This window comes from Eutrigla gurnardus, assembly GCF_963514095.1.
Source record: "Eutrigla gurnardus genome assembly, chromosome: 1".
Classification (NCBI taxonomy): Eukaryota; Metazoa; Chordata; class Actinopteri; order Perciformes; family Triglidae; genus Eutrigla; species Eutrigla gurnardus.
The window spans coordinates 15,822,645-15,841,072 of NC_139915.1; the positions used below are offsets into that span (position 1 = coordinate 15,822,645).

General features: G+C 40.9%; 1 protein-coding gene across 1 annotated transcript in view; it reads right to left on the reverse strand.

The window, feature by feature from the left end:
- LOC311012116 (neural-cadherin) overlaps positions 1-18,428 on the reverse strand; it is a gene marked incomplete at its 5' end in the record, with an annotated part of 428,889 nt that overhangs the window by 247,171 nt on the left and 163,290 nt on the right. The window contains one exon of the mRNA XM_084007453.1: positions 6,211-6,353. Coding sequence (XP_083863579.1) covers positions 6,211-6,353 — 143 coding nt within the window. The remainder of the gene's footprint in view (positions 1-6,210; positions 6,354-18,428) is intronic.

Genomic DNA, 18,428 nt, shown 5'->3' on the forward strand with positions numbered 1-18,428 from the left:
TGAAGTATGGGTAAGTGCTTGTTAGCGATTGAAAAAAACTATAGTAGTATTATGGTTGTGCTGCACTAGTAAAATAAATCATAGAGATGGTAGCTGTAACAGCAGAATATAGGTGAAGCAGCAGTAGTGGACAGAAATAGAAGCAATAGTCATGGTTTCATATGGATTTCTAATATCAGAAAATGGGACTCTTAGCCCCTAGACTCATGAATAAGAAAAAAACATGTACATCCATACTAAGGATGCATTAAGAGTGTAAGCTCTCTTCCACCCTTCCCTCTCTCCACCCACGCTGCTCCAACAGCGCAACGGAGTGCACTCATGCCTAATGAATTGAGACAGAAGGCCAAATAAATGTGACCGGCTCAGTAAAAGCAGCGGGCAGACACAGAGAGAGGCTAGTGGCTGCTCGCTGTACATATACTGAGAGCAACGGGGGCGCCTGGCAGTCCGATCCTTGCTTTTCTCTGCCCCTGGTCGGCATAAACACCTAATGGGGCCTAAAAGCCTTAAATGAGAGCAACACATGCTGGGTAAGTGGTTGAAAATGCGACATAGAAAAGGTTTTAGGACATTCTAAGAACAAAGCATACAGCGAGCGTCTCTTCTAATCTATGAGATATGTGTCCCTGAAGAATGGGTTATAGCCCTTAGTGTATGTGCATCTCTCTGTGTGTGTATCTGTGGGAGTGTGTTTCTTTATGTATAGATAAATACACACACACACACACACACACACACACACACACACACACACACACACTGTGAATACAAGTGCTTTCTTATGTTTTTGTCTGTGCATGTGTGTCTATGTGTTTGTGTGTGTGTGTGTGTGTGTGTGTGAGTGTGTGTGTGTGTGTGTTGTAGATATAAACATGTTTAGAAGGAATGATGACACCTGGAAATTGTATGTCTCATAAATGTATGTGTCTCATAAATGCATGTTTTTCTTAATCATGTATGTTTTTCATAATCATGTAGGGTGTTCCTAATCATGTATGTTTTATAATCATGTAATGTGTTTGATATTAATCTATCCTAACATCCTCAGAAAGCGGCAGAGCAAGAGAAGGTCACAGTTAGTAAAGGAAATGCATGAGACACTCAGTGTAGAGCATGAACTCAGCCGAATGGAACGTACACCCTCCATGAACTAACTTAACGATAATAAAGGGAGTTCATGAACTTATACACTCCCCATGAACGTATTTTAGAGGAACAAAAACAGAAGAAGTTCACACACACACAGGTAGTCAGCAATTATAAGTTCGAGAGACAGCCAGACAGAGGAAGACAATGATGTATGTTAGACGAGCATAAGTGTTTTCTTTGCAGGACAGGAAAAGGGGGTCAGCAAGGGAGCAGAGACCCCAGCTCTCGGGACGGCGCCGGCGTCCACCGTCCATCACCTCAAGGACAGAGAGGAGGACTCCCCAGAGGGGGGAGGCAAGGAGAACTGCCCGCAGGAGAAGCGCAATTAAAACATACACATTTGCATGCATAAGCATGACACATAAGCCCTGCCTTTGTAACAAGTGTATATATTCTGGAGCAGATAGAATAGAGACCAGAACTTCTCGCCTCTGGTACAGAGCACTGTGTTGCACACAGCAGCTCTTAGCTAGAGAAGAGACTTTCTCCAGACGTCTGTATCATCTGATGTCCATCTGCAAATAAATGCCTGCAGTAATGGCGCACTAAAGAACCAACGACTCCGCTGTCTTCGTGATCCTCCTGCAGAATCTGAACAACGCAATATAGACTCTGTGAGGTCCTTCTGATTGACTAACTTGTGAACAAAATTCCTACAGTGTGTGTGTGTGTGTGTATTTTCGACCAGTGTTCTGTATGTGTGGGTGTTGCTGCTAACAGGGCCAGAAAATATCGCTTATCAGAGATGGATGTTTCCTTGGGGGTCGGCGTGCAGCCGTCACTTCACATGAACACAGCCAGGAGGGAGGAAGTGGAAGGATGAAGCAAGGGATGGGTGAGAGACAACGCAGAGGACTGGAAACAAAGCTGCGTGTGTGTGGCTGTGTGTTTGTGTTTCAGGGAGGGGGGAGAGAGAGTGTTTCCTCCAGTCAGCATCATGACAATTGGAGGCTGGAGCTGGGAGAGGAAGAGGAAGGTTTGATAGAATAGAGGGGAGACTTGTGATGAAGAAAAATAGACTACAACAACATATTTGCCAGAGGAAACAAAGGAGGAGAATGAGGGCAAATCAAATAGGGTTTGTTACATAAAGCAAGATCATACACGGGTCAGCACATGCTGATGCTACAGATGCTACATTATCACTGGTTATCTGGAGGCTTACCTACTGCCTCCCTCTCCAGGAAATACTCCTTTGAGAAGAGCCATAAAACTTAGCTGAGAAAAATAGCAAATGATCAAAGCCTGTTTATTGGTGCCAGTGTTTCCCCTTCGCTGTCAGTAAATATTCCCTTCCCCCACGGAGGAGGGGCAGCCGCTCTTTCTATATTTATGGGTTTTAATAGGAAGAGCGTGATCATCATATTGACCGGTCTGCTCCGATCCTAATGGCCATCTTAAATCTCAGGGAAACACACTGTATTGTGGGGTGAGTTACAGGAAAATTAACATGGAGAGGGAGGCTGCTGGGGCTGCTCCTTCAGGAGGGGAGGAAAACAATTGCTTGAATGATTGTCGGACATTTAGGATGAGCTGGGAGAGGAGGCAATAAACGATTTTCATCAGCACAGCGAGAGAATGAGGTGGGTTGGAGAGGGTGGGCGGAATCACACCTGCTCCTCGCCTTCCATTATAAGAGCCATAAAACTGTTTTAATGACCAAATATTGGGCTCTTTCAAACAATATATTTGATCATATTATAAGTGTTATGGTGTCACACTTTTGCTTACACACTCTGGTGTGGACACATTGTACAGTGCTTTTGTGTGCATCCATATTAGCCACAATTCTTCGCCATCTGTCTGTCTGCATGTGCAAATATAACTGGTTTTTAGTTGATTCACTGTAAATCCATCACTATTGAAGTTGTGCATGCACTGTGAGCGGGACCGACGAAGGGCACTGCAGACACACTCAAACAGCATTTTTTTTTTTATTATTCACACTAATACAGTGTAACTGGCTGAAATGTCAATCAACAGAGTAATAATCTATGCATTGCTTAAAGCCTGTTGAAAATTTGTATTTATATATTTTATATTCATATTATCAAAATTTTGCTATCCTGTTGTAATTGTCTTTCTGTTCATACATAAGCAACAATAACAAGAGATGTATGATGACATGAGTGTAGCTTTAGTGCCCCACCTCTCCAGCTACCAATCCAGACTCCGTACCTAGGATGTGCTGGACTCACCACCAACAATCAGTGACAGGCAAATTGTAAAGTGCTATATTATAAATATGTTCATAAAAGTGATTCACCTTTCAATTAATCACAGCCTTTATAGCATCAGAAAATAGCGAAAAATGCACAACCGGAGCCTGAGGTTATGTCTTGAAATTACTTGTTTTGCCCAGCCAGCAGCCCTAAACTAAAGTTAAAGCTATCATATGGAAGTCAAAATGTATGCCTCTAAAATCAAAATATTTTTTAATTGCTCTTTGTTTTAAATCACTGCACATTCAGTATCTTGAGGTCTCTCAATTTCTCAAGCAATTTGAAGACTGACCGTGGGCTATGTATCATAGATCAAGTATTTTCTGAGAAAAAAGAAAGTAAAAACTAAATCCATAAATCTACATCCTGTGTCTGGAGCCTTAATCTTCATCGCTCCCCTTACAGCCACACAACAGTATGGAGATTTTGGACTAAACTAGGTCATCAGTGAATTTATCCAGATTTAAAATAATTCATTGTTCAGTTAGTTCCCCACAGTAATATATATTACCTTATAGCAGGATGTCATTTAATTGATAAACACCAATTATAGTGATCCTATGGATTAACAGATTTGAACAGATTGCTAAATCTATCAATGTGTACTTAAAGGAACATGTAGTCTTATTCTGACTTCTCTTCATTAGAGATTCCTCCTGTCTTCAAAGCAGTTTGTGTACATCAGTGTCTGCAGTGTTTACGTTGGTAGAGCTCAGCCTACCCGTTTTAACCATTCATGTTGAAACAGTGTAAAAACCCTCTACAAGGCAATATCATGTTGAAGAGAGTCTCATTTCAGCGTACACCGACCGCAATAACAAGCTAACTCTGTTTACTCGCGGCACAGGGATCACATGTTCCCTTGGCTGCCTCTCATTGGTCAAAAGTTATCTGGCTGATGGATCTGATTGGACAATGTCACCAGGAAGCAGTGAGATAAACATGTTTGTATGAGAAACTGCTAAACATTTTTTTTACGATGCGCAATTCAATGTAGAGAAGAAGATATTGGTCAGAGAACAACTTCCCAACATGTCCCGGTATGAATGTGAGGAAGACGTACTGGGAAAAGTTCCAGAAGAATAATTAATTTATGGAGATTAACTGTTGATCCTCGTCAGTACGAGCCTGAAATTCACACAAGCCCGAGGTCTGACTTTCAGCCAATCGTTTACCTCCTTTATGCTTTGGTTCCGCCCTCTGAGCTGTCAATCACCACAGAGCAAAGAAAGCCGTTGGGCTGAATGTTATTACGCCTGGAAAAATAATTCCTTACAAGAACTGAATTTCTAACTTGAATGATTTTAACGATGATGTGAGTATTAACTAACCTTGACAGACATTTTCAGGTACATTCTGTAATGTTTAATAATTTGGACAAAACGTAAACAAACTAACAATCTCAAAAATAAGGCAATTTTGGTAAACATGGTAAAGGGGTCTCTAAGCTAGGTGTCCGATAATGTAGGAACACTGGTCTATTAATGCCAATAAGGTATGGCATCTAAACTGCAGATAGACAGAATGTGCATGTAGTAATAAACTGAAAATTACTTTGCCTTACACTTAACTTTGATACAAAGCTCTTCCATCTGAGAAAGCAGATTTGGTCATGTGATTAAATGCACATGAGAATCAAACAATATAAACGGCCATCATTCTGATAGCCGTTGGAATCAAGGTATAGGCTACAAGTCTTCTCCCTGAACACCACTATCAATATATACTGATGCTGAATGTTATTGCTGGTGAACAAAGGAAAGTGTGCTTTTGAAGTTCTGAGTAATTGAATTTGTAAAAGTCATGGTATTATCCCCATTATAGCATATGCAGATTCAGGGGTTGCAATTTACAAAGGAGGTTAACCACTATGAAATTGCCCTCTCCCCCATACACACACTCACACCCACACCCATACACACACACACACACACACACTACACATTGATTCCTGCCTCAGAGGAAGTTGAGATGTGTTAGCATAAATCTGAGATGATACTTTGCTAAAATACATGTGGAAACACTCTCACTTTGGCTGATAATTCCTGTCCGTGATGTGAGCTGTCAGGATTTAAATATCCTTGACGAAGCTTCCTGCAGAACGGCTGGTGAGGCATCCCTATCCACAGAATAGTAGATAGGCCGAAGGACATACAATTACACTATAAAAAAAACTATAAGCATCATTTCAAAATGCTCTGAGGTAGGCTTGACATACTGCAGAGTTTTTGCATTTATACAGTGTATGTAAATATAGCAGGGAGGGCTGACAGCAAAGCAGGGGGAGATAACTGGAAACAATCTATCTGAATTGCACAATATTAAAAAAGGCCCCTGAGCAGCATTACGTTATATTCTATTCCGTTCTATTAACAGGGAAAGACAAGTGATAACAAGACACATTCATAATTCCGAAAAAATAACAACAATCATCAAGCCATAAAAGAAGGAATCTGTGTGTGTGTGTGTGTGTGTGTGTGTGTGTGTGTGTTGTTGGCATATCTGGAGAACCATTTGTCTGATCGACTTCAGACTTGGTGCGTGGGGACTGAAGATGTGCAGTGGCGAAGTTGGTGCAACTTAGAAATGCAACATGTTGAATTATTAATAAACACTGAATAAAGAATCAATCAGGCCCTCTCTTCCCATGCTGTCCCACACAAGCCCATGAATGTCAGTCATTACTGTAAAGCGCTTTGGATAAAAGATATATAAATGAGGACCATTTAATTATAATTAAAAAAAAAAACGAATACATAGTTAAGACGACTAATATGCAGATGAGGAAAACAAGAGAAAAGGACAGATTATTAAAAAGAAACCAAACATGCCTTACCTTTTTGGCTGTCAATGATAAAGTTGCCCTCCTCGTTTCCTGTGGTGATCTTATATGTGATCCCGTCTCCATCTGGGTCCTTGGCCAGCACCGTGGCAACAAGCGTGTTGGGACCCGCGTCCTCTGACACGAACGTCCTATATCTGATGAAAGACATGGATTCAAACTCTGTGAGGACACATGTTCTGGCCGGAGGCTGAAAGGTGAAAATGAGACAAATTCAAAAAAGTTTTGTCCATGTTTCAAATCAATTCCATATCATTCATGTTCAACCAGCAGTTAAATGCATTAACACATAGCATATGCTCAGATGGAAACATGCTGTAATACCCACATAAAAATATTGATTGATGTGAATCAAAAATGTGTCACGTGCAAATCAATTTAGATACCAACCAAATGCACCAGCACATTTCTGTCACTATACATTAGAACCTCATTGGTGTCATTTCTTTAGTTTTTCAATGCATTTCATCTAGTGCTTCTGATGACCCACTGCATGTGCAATAATGAAGAGCTAAAATGATCTAAAAACAAAATGGTTTCCAACATAGTGAGCAGACTATACTTGAGTTGTTTTCCTTAACAGCATTGCCAGTTTCATAAAGCAGCAGCTAGTCAAATGTGAGCCATATTTGTTAATCTGTCCCTGAACAGTTGCAACAATATAAACCAGAGTTCTGAGGAGCAGCATGCATAATCACCGCAAGGCAAAAAATTAGTAAAGACATACATTACATATCACTAGCTTCACAGGCTTCTGATCGCCTATACCACCCATACTCCTTTACACCCTCCAGCACAGAGCACCTGCAATCTAACAGTTTCAAAGTGAGAACGTGGAGTTGGTGGTGATGGTGCTATTCCCACAGTAAAACAGAAAACGGTAGAAGTTCTCAACACAGCACTCAATAAATTGGTTGTGTTGGCCACTCAAGCATCATCTCGCTGTGGAGGATGGTCTGAATGGCTTCATTGATGGGTATAATTACTTCATCTTTAGACCACAGCGGCATATACACCAGAAATGTGTACAAATATATATATATATATATATATACATATTATGTATATATAAATATAAATAACCCATTCAAGCAAACTTGCCTTGACGTGCATTTCTTATCAGCCCACGCATACCATGCAACTGAGCTCAGCTTCTTGCTCTAAAATTCCCCTTCAGTTTTGTCTTTGTATCTCTAGAGTAGCACTTTGAACTTCAGCTTTGAAATCTCTTTTGGCCTTACACATGCATCTCTGAACCACTGATGTGCTTGAAAGTAAAACTTTTCTTGAAAGGCTGGCCTTTCTACCTCACTGACATGCGGGTTCGCATTTTGCATTCTTGGGACCCATTTCAGCAGTCCTCATTGTAATAGCAGATATCATCACATAATACAACATACCAGCCTCTCTGGGCCATTAGTTAAACAAAGTACTTCAGCAACATGATTAAAACATCTTAAATAATACGATATTACTCCAAATGGAGGAATTGAGTACATCTTAATTAACTCCCTATGTGTTCACACTAATAATGATTCATGAAAAACGATGACTCCGAAGCAAATTCAAGGATTAGTATTATTCTTCTTTTGAGAGATAAGGTTGAGGTTTATGATGATTAAAACAGAACAATAACGCGTACCGATGCATGCATACTCCATTTAGTTTTTTCGTAAAATGAAGCAATGGGCTAGTCCAAGTGAGAATTATTAAGCATATTCCCAGTGAAGTTAACATTGGTTTATAAAAAAAATGTTTAAGTTGAAATAACTATCTTAAAACATGAGGGAACTTGAAGAGCAGTCATAGAGTGCAGACCACAGTCAAAGCTAATCCAGTCCTAAATGTAATGTATCTTTTTTGGCCCATGCAGCATCCTTCCACTATGAAAATCAGGCCAGTTGTTTTGTTTTATATGATTCTCCTTATAAAACAGGCAAAAAAACCCTGAAAACCTGCTTTTTGGAGGTAATTAGCCAGATCACCTCAATAGAGATTCTGGAAAAAAACTAAATATTATTTGATTCTTATTAAAACATGCAAGGGAGGGTAAAGGGAAAGTTGTATTTATGACCACAAAAAGCAAGCAGGTTAACCTTTCTGTCATGTTCGGGTGAAATCTGACCGATTTCCTACTTTCATCAATCATAAATATTGTGTTTTACATTTGATTGTCTCAAGGCCTTATGATATCCTCCAGACTAGGCATTTGAACATATACAATTGCTGATCACCACTTTCATTGAATTTTGAGTGGTAAAATCAACTTTGTAACACCTGCGGTGTTACCAGTCAAAAATGACCACCATAGGAAATGAATGGGTGACCCTAGATTGTGTTCATCCATCAGATAGTATACAACCACAAATCCACAACCACCACACACACACACACCGACATTCCACCCCACGTGAACCCCTTTCAGACTGAATAATTAGGTGTCTCCTTGTCCAACCCCTTTCCTGTGCTTCTGTGCTTGTCCCCCCACGTGAACCACACTTTCTGATACAAAATGTATCATATCTTCACACAGACCACCTATATAAAGCTTTACACAATTAGTAGGCCTGATCAGACGATTTTCTGCCAGAGGCTCTTGAGCTTTTTTTCAAACTGATGAAGAGGGGATTGAAGTTGAACCAGAAATAGAGGAGGATGTCTCAGAAATAGAGGACAACATCGATCCTGATTTTGATCCAGACCATTGTGAGACCGACCAGTCAACAGATGGTGAGGAAGAGGCCCCTGAGGAAGACACACCTGGGGAAGCGGCACCTGAGGAAGAGGCACCTGGGGAAGAGGCAGCTAAGGTGACATTCCAGTCCAAGGATGGCAACTTGCTCTGGTATTCATCCACCCAGGACAGAGGAGGCAAAGCAGGGGTTTAGGATATTGTTAGGATGACGCCAGGGCCAACTGGGAATGCAACATCTCATGTGGATGACATCAAGTCCAGCTTCCAACTCTTTTTACCAGAGTCCATTGTGGAAATTATACTGGAGATGACAAACCTGGAGGGGAGGCGTGTGTTTGCAGACACATGGAAAGCATCGGACCACGTAGACCTCCAAGCTTACATGGTTCTGTTGATTTTAGCAGGAGTATATCGGTCCAACAATGAGGCTATACAATAACTACAATAAGTCTGTGGGATGCGGAGTCAGGGAGGCCTATATTCTATGTCCCTGCAACAGTTTCATGTCCACTGACAAGTTATCCAATTTGATGACAGAACTTCACAAGCAAAATGCCAATACTTTGTGTGAAGACACACACACACACACACACAGACACACACAGATTTGACCGGGAGCACTAAAGTAAATGAACATGACACAAAGGTTAAAAAACTGTGACTCTATCTATGTGCTTCATTTCAATGCTATGGATAGTGACACGCCAACAGCGCACTGGTCACACATAAACACCATGATGGCCGACACAGGCACTCACGCATGCAGCTTGGCAGATTCTGCTAGTTGTTTGTATTGTTTGTCGAAACCAACGAAACCATCTAAGCCTAAATTCACATCGCATCACTGGTTTACAATAGAATATGCTGCGACTTTGCTCCTGCTGTCCGTACAACATTGATTCTACAAAGAAAACTTCTTTGTTTTCTCTTCCGTCCGGAAAAGTCAACACCCGTTATACTCCAAGGTCCTCATCAATGGATATCCGAAGACACCCACCAGATCGCTTGAACATTTTGAATAGATTTCATTTTAATGCATGAATTTGGTGAATTTTGAGAACCAAAATATGACATATCAATTACTGACCAATTTCTTACAAACTGCTGGTACTGATACAACTGTTGACATTCTAAATGGGGTTGAGGAGTTTAAGCATTCAAGAAAAGATGAAAACAAAAATGACTAAAGTGCTGAGCCTTTATACTATTAGTCTATTATTATTATTATTATTATTATTATTATTATTCGATTCGATTCCCGGTTTGGGCTTGGGTTCCTTCTGTGTGTGATGTTCTCCCTGTGTAAGCTAGGGTTCCCCGGCTTCCTCCCACAGTCCAAAGACAGGATGGGAATAGTTAATTGATGACTCTAAATTGCCAGTAGATGTAAATGTGAGTGCCTCTACACTGCCTCCCCCCCCCCCCCGAATACAGGATCATGTTCGATAGATGCATAAGGGGTTTAATGAGAATGAAAAAAAATACAAAAAACTTGAAAGAATCAGATTTGACAATATAAATGATTTGTTAGGGACTGGCCACCAAAATCACCAAAACATATTGCCTGCCCTCATTGGTATCTAGCCATGTGGATAGTTTTGTCTTCACCAAAATGTGGTGAATCGAATATTAGTCATTGTGCTCATGACACTGAAAAATTACATTTCAATAACTTCCCATCAAGTTGTCCTTTTGTTAATAATGGTGTGTTTACTAAGACGATCCCCACTGATGTAAGGGGGCACTATCTTTGCTGTAGTAGTGGTCTAACCACCATTGCATGTCTGTGTGCATGAACCCTTTTTGCATATTTTGCTTCAGCTTGAGGTATATGTAGTTTATCAATGACCCATCACTTGCCCACATGTGCCTACACATTCACAATGCAAGTAGAGTAACTCTGACTGCTTAACATGAATGTATATCCATCTGTCACTCTAGGCCTATGAATTTTTTCATTGAAAACAAGGCACTCTTATAAGTAGCTGAACACTGTGATCATGTTCTCTCACTGCACTCTTTCCGCCTCAACAACTGTTGGACTAGTTGTGCCTGAGAAAAATCAGCAATGTGCCACTCCTTCGCTCTGTTTGTTGAAGCATTTGAGTAATTTCAGCTCACACTCTGCAAGCCGAGCACTTCCCAGCAGATCAATACGCAAGTCAGACAGGGGAAGATGCTGTGTTTCTTTATTATGTAGTTTCTCTAAGGGTACATAGGTCCCATTGATCAAACAGCTTAAACGTGTAGTCTAAGGAACCTATTTGAAAGATCATTAGATAATTGCTTGCATTTATCTCACCTGAAACCAGAAAAAAACTAAGGCCTACTTGTACAGTTCTGCCTGCAATTTGACCTAAATTATAGATGCTGTCAGCTGAAGCCATGCATTACTCATTCCCACAGGCTACTGAGCCTCTGTTGTCCTGACTACCGAAATTAACTTTACTTCCTCATCTCAGATGCAGGCAGATTAATCATTATAGCATTAAATGCAGTGAGCTAACGATCAGGCTTTTATCTATAAGCAGCCAGAATGGGCAACAATAGCTGATGTTGACCCGTATTGGTCTGCATGACCATCAACTTTGTGATATGCTTCAATATATGGCAGTGAGGAAACATTTAGTTGGTAAATCAATTTTTAAAACAAGAGCAAATTAAACAATTTAACCATTTTAATAAATGCTCATTCATGCTATATCAAGCACAAATGTGAAAGTGTCCTTGTTCCAGTTTCTGGTAATTAGTAAGTAAGTAACTTAATAATTTACTCTTGAAATGATAAGACACTTCTAAATAAGATACATTTCAACTCATGGCAGATGCAACATGTTTTTGCACTTATTTAGACTGTAAAATAGTATTATTTACCTTCTGTTTTGTTTTTTAAACATGAGAACAAATACATTTAAGAAAAAAGTGACAAGACCTGCAGACACATCAACTAACTTGCACAGAACGTTCTTCAGCAAAAATGGTGTCGTTGCTGGCTGCCATTGGCAGAGCAGACCTCCCATCAGCACTTTGACTGCAGGCCGAAGGGAGCAGAGAAGCCAGATCCGGGACTGTCTTGGATGAGCTGGATTCTAAGGTGAAGGCCTTTCTGGTGAACATGCATGATTCACCTGATTAGAAGTGGAAACTGATGTAGTGTCGTCAATGATAAGCATTAAGAATTACTCTATAGAAATAGCCATTCCTCTGTTGGTCTCATTTGTAGTTTATATGGAGGCATCAGTCATAAAGGGAGACCATTTCATAACCAGGTAAAGTTCCTCACAGTAACTTACAGTAACGCCTCATTCATTGCTTTTTTAACCTACATGTAATATGTCATGTACAATCCATACTTGAGTAAAGCCGCTTCCGTGGTTACTTTAAACCAAATCATGATATTTTCCTTACATAATCAAGTCCTTTTGTTGCCTTGACCAAAGTTAAGTTGGATATTGGCATGGTAAAGAAGACAAATGCACAACCAGACTTATAAGTACAATGTTGGGCATTACATTTTAAATATGGTCACCACCACCATATCAAGTACACACCAAGTACATGATGATGGTATCACTTTGGCATTTTTTTTTTCAGAAGGCATTGGTTAATCCTACTTGACACTAACATTAACCTAACTTCAACAAATACATGTCTCTAAGGCTACTCCATGAAGGACTGCCCCTGTGAGTGTCTGAGAGAAATCAGGACGAATCACTGCGAGGAAGCAACACGCCCAGCAGTCAAGCAGCAATGAAATGCCTTTTGCATTCACAGTTGTGCTCGACCACAACTCCAATTTGGCCAGATCAATATTGAAACCAATTGAAAATCGCCACAGACATACACCACCACACACTAATTACTTTTTAACCTTTTTATTTTACCATTTGTTTTTAAGTTTGTTTTCATTCTGTTGATCCGGAGAAAGAATAGATGCGTCCCTTTAGGCCGCTGCCAGTTCTAAAAATTAATTAGTGAATTTAATTATTGAGTTAATTTAGTTCATCCAGATAAGGCATAGATGGAGAATGGAAGAAAGAGAGGGGGTAATGGAGTGTGCCCATGTGTGTGTGTCTGTGTTGGAAAGTTGGGGTCCAGGACAGTTGACTGATCCATCCAACTGCAGCTCACTGAATGGTTTATTTATTTGCTGGAATACCTCCTGTCTGATTCGTTGTTAATCAGCACTTACAATCCTACGCTTCCATTTGCTTGTTGAATTAAGTGGATCCAGAGGGGTGGGCGTGTGGCTAACAGCGAGCAGCAGTAATAACTGTTGCAGACGTGGCTGCAATACAAGCACTGAAGCAGCGGTGTTTGCTGTAGCAAGATAAAAACGAGGCCTCTGACATATTAAATTATACCATCCTATTAATGTGCTGGGTTGGATATGTGCACTGAAAAAGGCTCCTGCTGTCTCTTGGATTTATAGAAACATCTTTAATGCATCTAACACTATTGTTGCATGTTCTGAGGCCTAACAATAGAAACTACAATTGAAAAAAACGTATTACCATTTGTCTTTACCTTCTATCATTCCTGCTACGAATGCCTTATGTTGCAGTCGGCAAGTCCGGCGGATCGAGGCCCCTTTTAGGGCATTTTGAATGTTTACAACTCTCACACTCCTCCCCCACTACCACAAGCTCCCTCCCCGCGCCCGTCACTTCAGCGTCTATCAACGGGATGGATTATACAGAATAAAGTCAATGGTCACTAAGGCACAATTACCTGTCAAGAAGAAATGTAGCAACCTCTGCATCAAGCTTGAAGCCTTTGAAATCCTTTAGATCACGCCACCTTTGAAACGCGGGTCTGAGGTTGACTCCAGTTTTATCATGGGCACGGTTGCATTCTTTCTTTTTTCCCTTCTTTTCTACAGGTGTTTTCTTTTCCTTGGTTGTTTTGGACCTCCTAGCTTCGGTTTTTAACCGAGGAATTGTAAGCTTGCTAGTGTTGCTACTTCCCTCCACCATCACGTTACAAACAATTCAACGCAATGCGTGTGCCTGTGATAATGTAACGAGCCCGAGGGGGGAGGGGCTCTGTGGTGTGTGCACAAACCCTGCGTGCTGAGTGGACAGGATGATACGGGCGCTGTCGATTTGCAAAACAAACAACAGGCTCTATGTGCACGTAGAGGCGCATTTTTTTTTTTTAAACTGGATGATTTATGATCTATCGGAGCATAGTGTCGGCTTCAGTGAATATGATCAAACAAATGTTGCCGACTGGGACTTTAAACCTTGATAATAATATCCCATGCTGGCAGAGAGGGCATTATAAAAGGACTCTGAATCTAACTTAATGCAGATCCCGATGATCTCGTGCAAGAGTGCATGGTGAGTGTGCATGGTAATTTATATGAATTTTTCTTTCATTAAGATAGGTGTTGAAATTATCTGTTGCATGAAAAAAACAACAACAAGGTTGCCAAAATAAAACCTCCCTCTCCTTTTGTATTACTAGGACATGACTGAGCCCGACACACTTTTTGGCATAGAGGAAACAACTGTCGGAATGTATGTCCTCAAGGAGACCCCCAACGATGACTATTCTGATGTGGTGGTACTTAACAACCTGTAAAAATCATCAGCAATGCTATGCAACTTGAATTCAATCAGAAGGTATGGAGTTAAATGCAACTGAACTGCCAAGAAAGGCCAAAGCCTTTATGTTGTTAATGTAATAAACGCTGTTATACATTTTCACCTTGAGGTATGCAGTAGTTTATCCCATTGTGCATCTCATGTATTTTTCTCAAGAATATATAATATAATCATTGCACATTGTTGAATCTGAAATAAGGGTTTTAACTGAGCCATCATTTCAAACTGTTCGATCATTTCCAATGGGGAGACATTGCCAAGCATGATCAAGAAAAATCAAATTTATACAATGAAATTACTGATTCATTACATTTTAATTGTATTTTAATTTATTTTAATGAATTGTCTTGAATTAAAAATCAAATAAATATTCTCAGTAAATACTGCATATGAACATAATTCACTGTAATTTAACTATTACCTTTATATGACTGATTAGAGTTGAATTTACTATGGTCACTTTCTAACAAAATCAAATTGTGTGTGAAAACCCAAACTAATAGCATGACCTCATAATTTAAGTAAGTAAGTAATTTAAATGTAAAAAGCATGTTTCAAAGGCATTAGTCACAGAGTGCTTAACAAGACAAAATAAAATAAACAAAGGAATCAAGATAGTAGAAGTGAGCATACAAGGACACAAAGCATAATACTTAGAGAATAGCACAGTACACAATTATGTACACAATCATTGCATATAGTGCAGCCTCTGTACATTTAGTTTACCCCAATGCCTGTTAAAAGAAGTCGGTCTTAGCCTGGCTTTTAAAAGTGTCTACAGAATCAGCAGGCCGTAGGGGTGCAGGCAAATCGTTTAGTTGCAATAAATAATATTATAAGAACCTCAATAAGTTTGAATGAGGAAAGGAGTTGAATATCATCCGCATATACTGTTAATTATAAACGAAATTTGATCTGTTTATAATCTCTCCCAAAAGAGAGATAAAGAAAATAACAGAGGCCCCAGCACAGTTCACCACAAGAAGGTGGAGAGGAATAAGACACCAATATAGACTGTAAAACACCAGTGAGATCAGTGAGATAAGATGAAAACCAGTTTAATGCAATGCCAGATAAACCCACACAGTCTCGTAGCATCTTGATCAAGATATGATCGACCAGTGTCAAAAACAGAACCGAGGTCAAGAAGTACTAAGACAGAACAATCACCCACATCAGAGGACAATAGGATATCATTAGAAACCTTCAGAACAGCAGTTTCAGCAGAGTGCTGTTTCTGACATTCGTATTGGAACTTGTCATAAACATTGTGCCTTTCCAATTTGGCAATTATTTGGTTAGCTACAGCATTCTCTAAGATTTTTTTTCATAAAGGGTAATTTAGATATAGGCTTACAGTTCATAGGCATAGCAGGATCTAGGTTAGTTTTCTTCAATATAGGCTGGATCATTGCATACTTAAGGTAGGAGGGCACACAATAATTAAATAAAGAGAGGGACAACAGTAGGACGGGCATGTCCCAGGATGAATACTGGATGAAGGACTTGGTGGTGAAGTGACGCACATTTCCTGCGCCGGTGCTCCGTTTTGTTTGGGCTCCAGGGGAAACTGCTCCCCTTATAGTTACTTTTTTATCCATGTTAAGCTCATATTTTAATACACACTTTTGTTACTGGTCTTTTTTTTAAGAAAACAGTCTCAGGCAAATCAATTAAAACACTAGACTGTCGATGTACATATCTGTGTTGATAGAATAATATTTGAAACAAAACTAACCTTTTTTTTTTTTTAAGCCTTTATTTAACCAGGTAAAAAGACCCGTTGAGATCAAGATCTAATTTTCAAGGGCGACCTGGCCAAGACATGTTAGCAGCACACGTCGTCAACATTTCCATAAAAAAAAATACATTACAGTATTACATTATAATAAATAGGGCCATAGTATCATAGAATCCAGCCGGTAAATACACACCTGAACATCGATTTGTCGGCACTTATGCCCCCAAGGCTGTCTGAAAAGCCCTTGGAGCTCACACAAACACCGGCCAGCCCACGGCCACGCGAACCCACAATTACGCACCGCAAACTCGGACCTCTGCTCCGTCCGTAGACCCGTAAACCCTCGGACGCGTTGTGGGGAATCCCTTCGGTAAAGAGAGACCTGACCCACGCCGAACAGTCGGGCCTCGTGCCCTCAGAGCTGGGTGAAAAGCCCTTGGAGCTCGGACCAACACCGGGCAGCGGGCGGCTCCGCGAATCCACACATGCGGACTCTCCGTCGGACTCAAAACTCTAAGACGCGCCGCCCGAAATACTGCCCGTAAATAGGCAATCGAACCTGCTCGAATTGTCGGGCCTCATGCCCTCAGACCTGGGTGAAAAGCCCTTGGACCTCACCCAAAGACCGGGCAGCTCGTTCACTTTCTGCCCTTTGAGCATCCCTCTCGCGCAATTCTTCCTCTGTATATTCAGGCTCGTACAGGTACGTTTGGGTTTGGGTGGAAAAAAACTCCTCATCAGAGTCTTCAGAAGTTTCAGTATGTTGGGGTTGTAGCAGGAGCAGATTTGGTTATCAACAGTTAATTATTAATATCAATATGATTATCGGTATTAATAATTATATTTAATATATTATCATGATATAATCATGAATAAACGGGGCACCACCCTGGGATCAGGGAAAAGATAACCTAAAACTGTATTCAGTCTCAATATAAAGGTTTTATACTCACATGCCAATCATCGTGATCATTGGCATAGGAGTACAAAACCAATCGAACAATTAAAAAGGCGTGAAATTCAAGCACTAGCCTTCACAACCTGCTGTTATCCAGCGACATATACACAACAAGCACAAGAGACCGCTAGTTATAATATAATAAGATTTATTAAAATCAGTAATAATGATCACAATCAATAACACTGCAATTAACAAAGCCTTATTACCTAACTACCTAACACACAAAGCTAAGCTTAAACAAAGGGAGAGACACACGTGGAGTGTGTGTGTGCGTATGTGTGTGCGTGTGCGTGCGTGTGTGCGTGCGTGTCGAGAGAGAGAGGGAGAGATGGCTATGGGCGGCCACCAGATGGAACTATTCCTCGCAGCGTTCAGGGGAGGAGCCACTGGCGTCCGATGGAGTAGCGAGAGAGAGAGAGAGAGAGAGAGATAGCCGTATGTAGCCACCAGATGTAGCTATGTCCCTAGCGTCCGCCGGGAACAGCTGGCGTAGGACACGTGTGTGCGGCGTGTATGTGTGTGTGTGTAAGCGGGACACAAACAAAGAGAGAGAAAATGCGCGAGCGATATTCGGAGGGACAGAAAGCGTGCCGCTATCACAGGGGCTCGCGTAAATGAACTGGCGTTTATTCCGCGAGACCGGTCTTTTAACGGATAGTAGAGGCTTTCTGAGCTCACGAATATGGCGGAGGTTAGTCGAAAACACTGTTACAGAAATCAACCCAGCTGCGTGGGTACACGATCAGCATTCACATACAGCAGCACATGAACAAACGGACTCGGCGGTCCGCGATCAGAACTTAAAACACATTAACAAGAATTACAAGCATGTCCTACACTATCGAATCTCTGCTTCTGCCCAGACAAATAGCCTCTTACTTTTGTCGATGTGAGATGCGTCGATGTGAGGTTTCCGTCCCGTGCGTTGATGGCGTTTCTTTACGCCGGCAGCGGACGGTAGTTTGCGAGCGCTGGTTCAGCGCCGGATCCAATTAGTTGAAGAAAACAGTTAGTATTTCTTCCTTCTGCAGGGAAATCGCGGGGCTCGGCGATTTAGTCAGCTGATTTCAGACAAAGACGGGTCGAGTTATCCGTTCTGCTGGCAGCTGGGACGAAGAAAGTTTTTCTTCTTACCGCGGGGAACGGGAGAGTCGCGCTGTCGCGGTGGTCTCCTCGGGATCCAAAATGATAAACAAAAGAAAAATA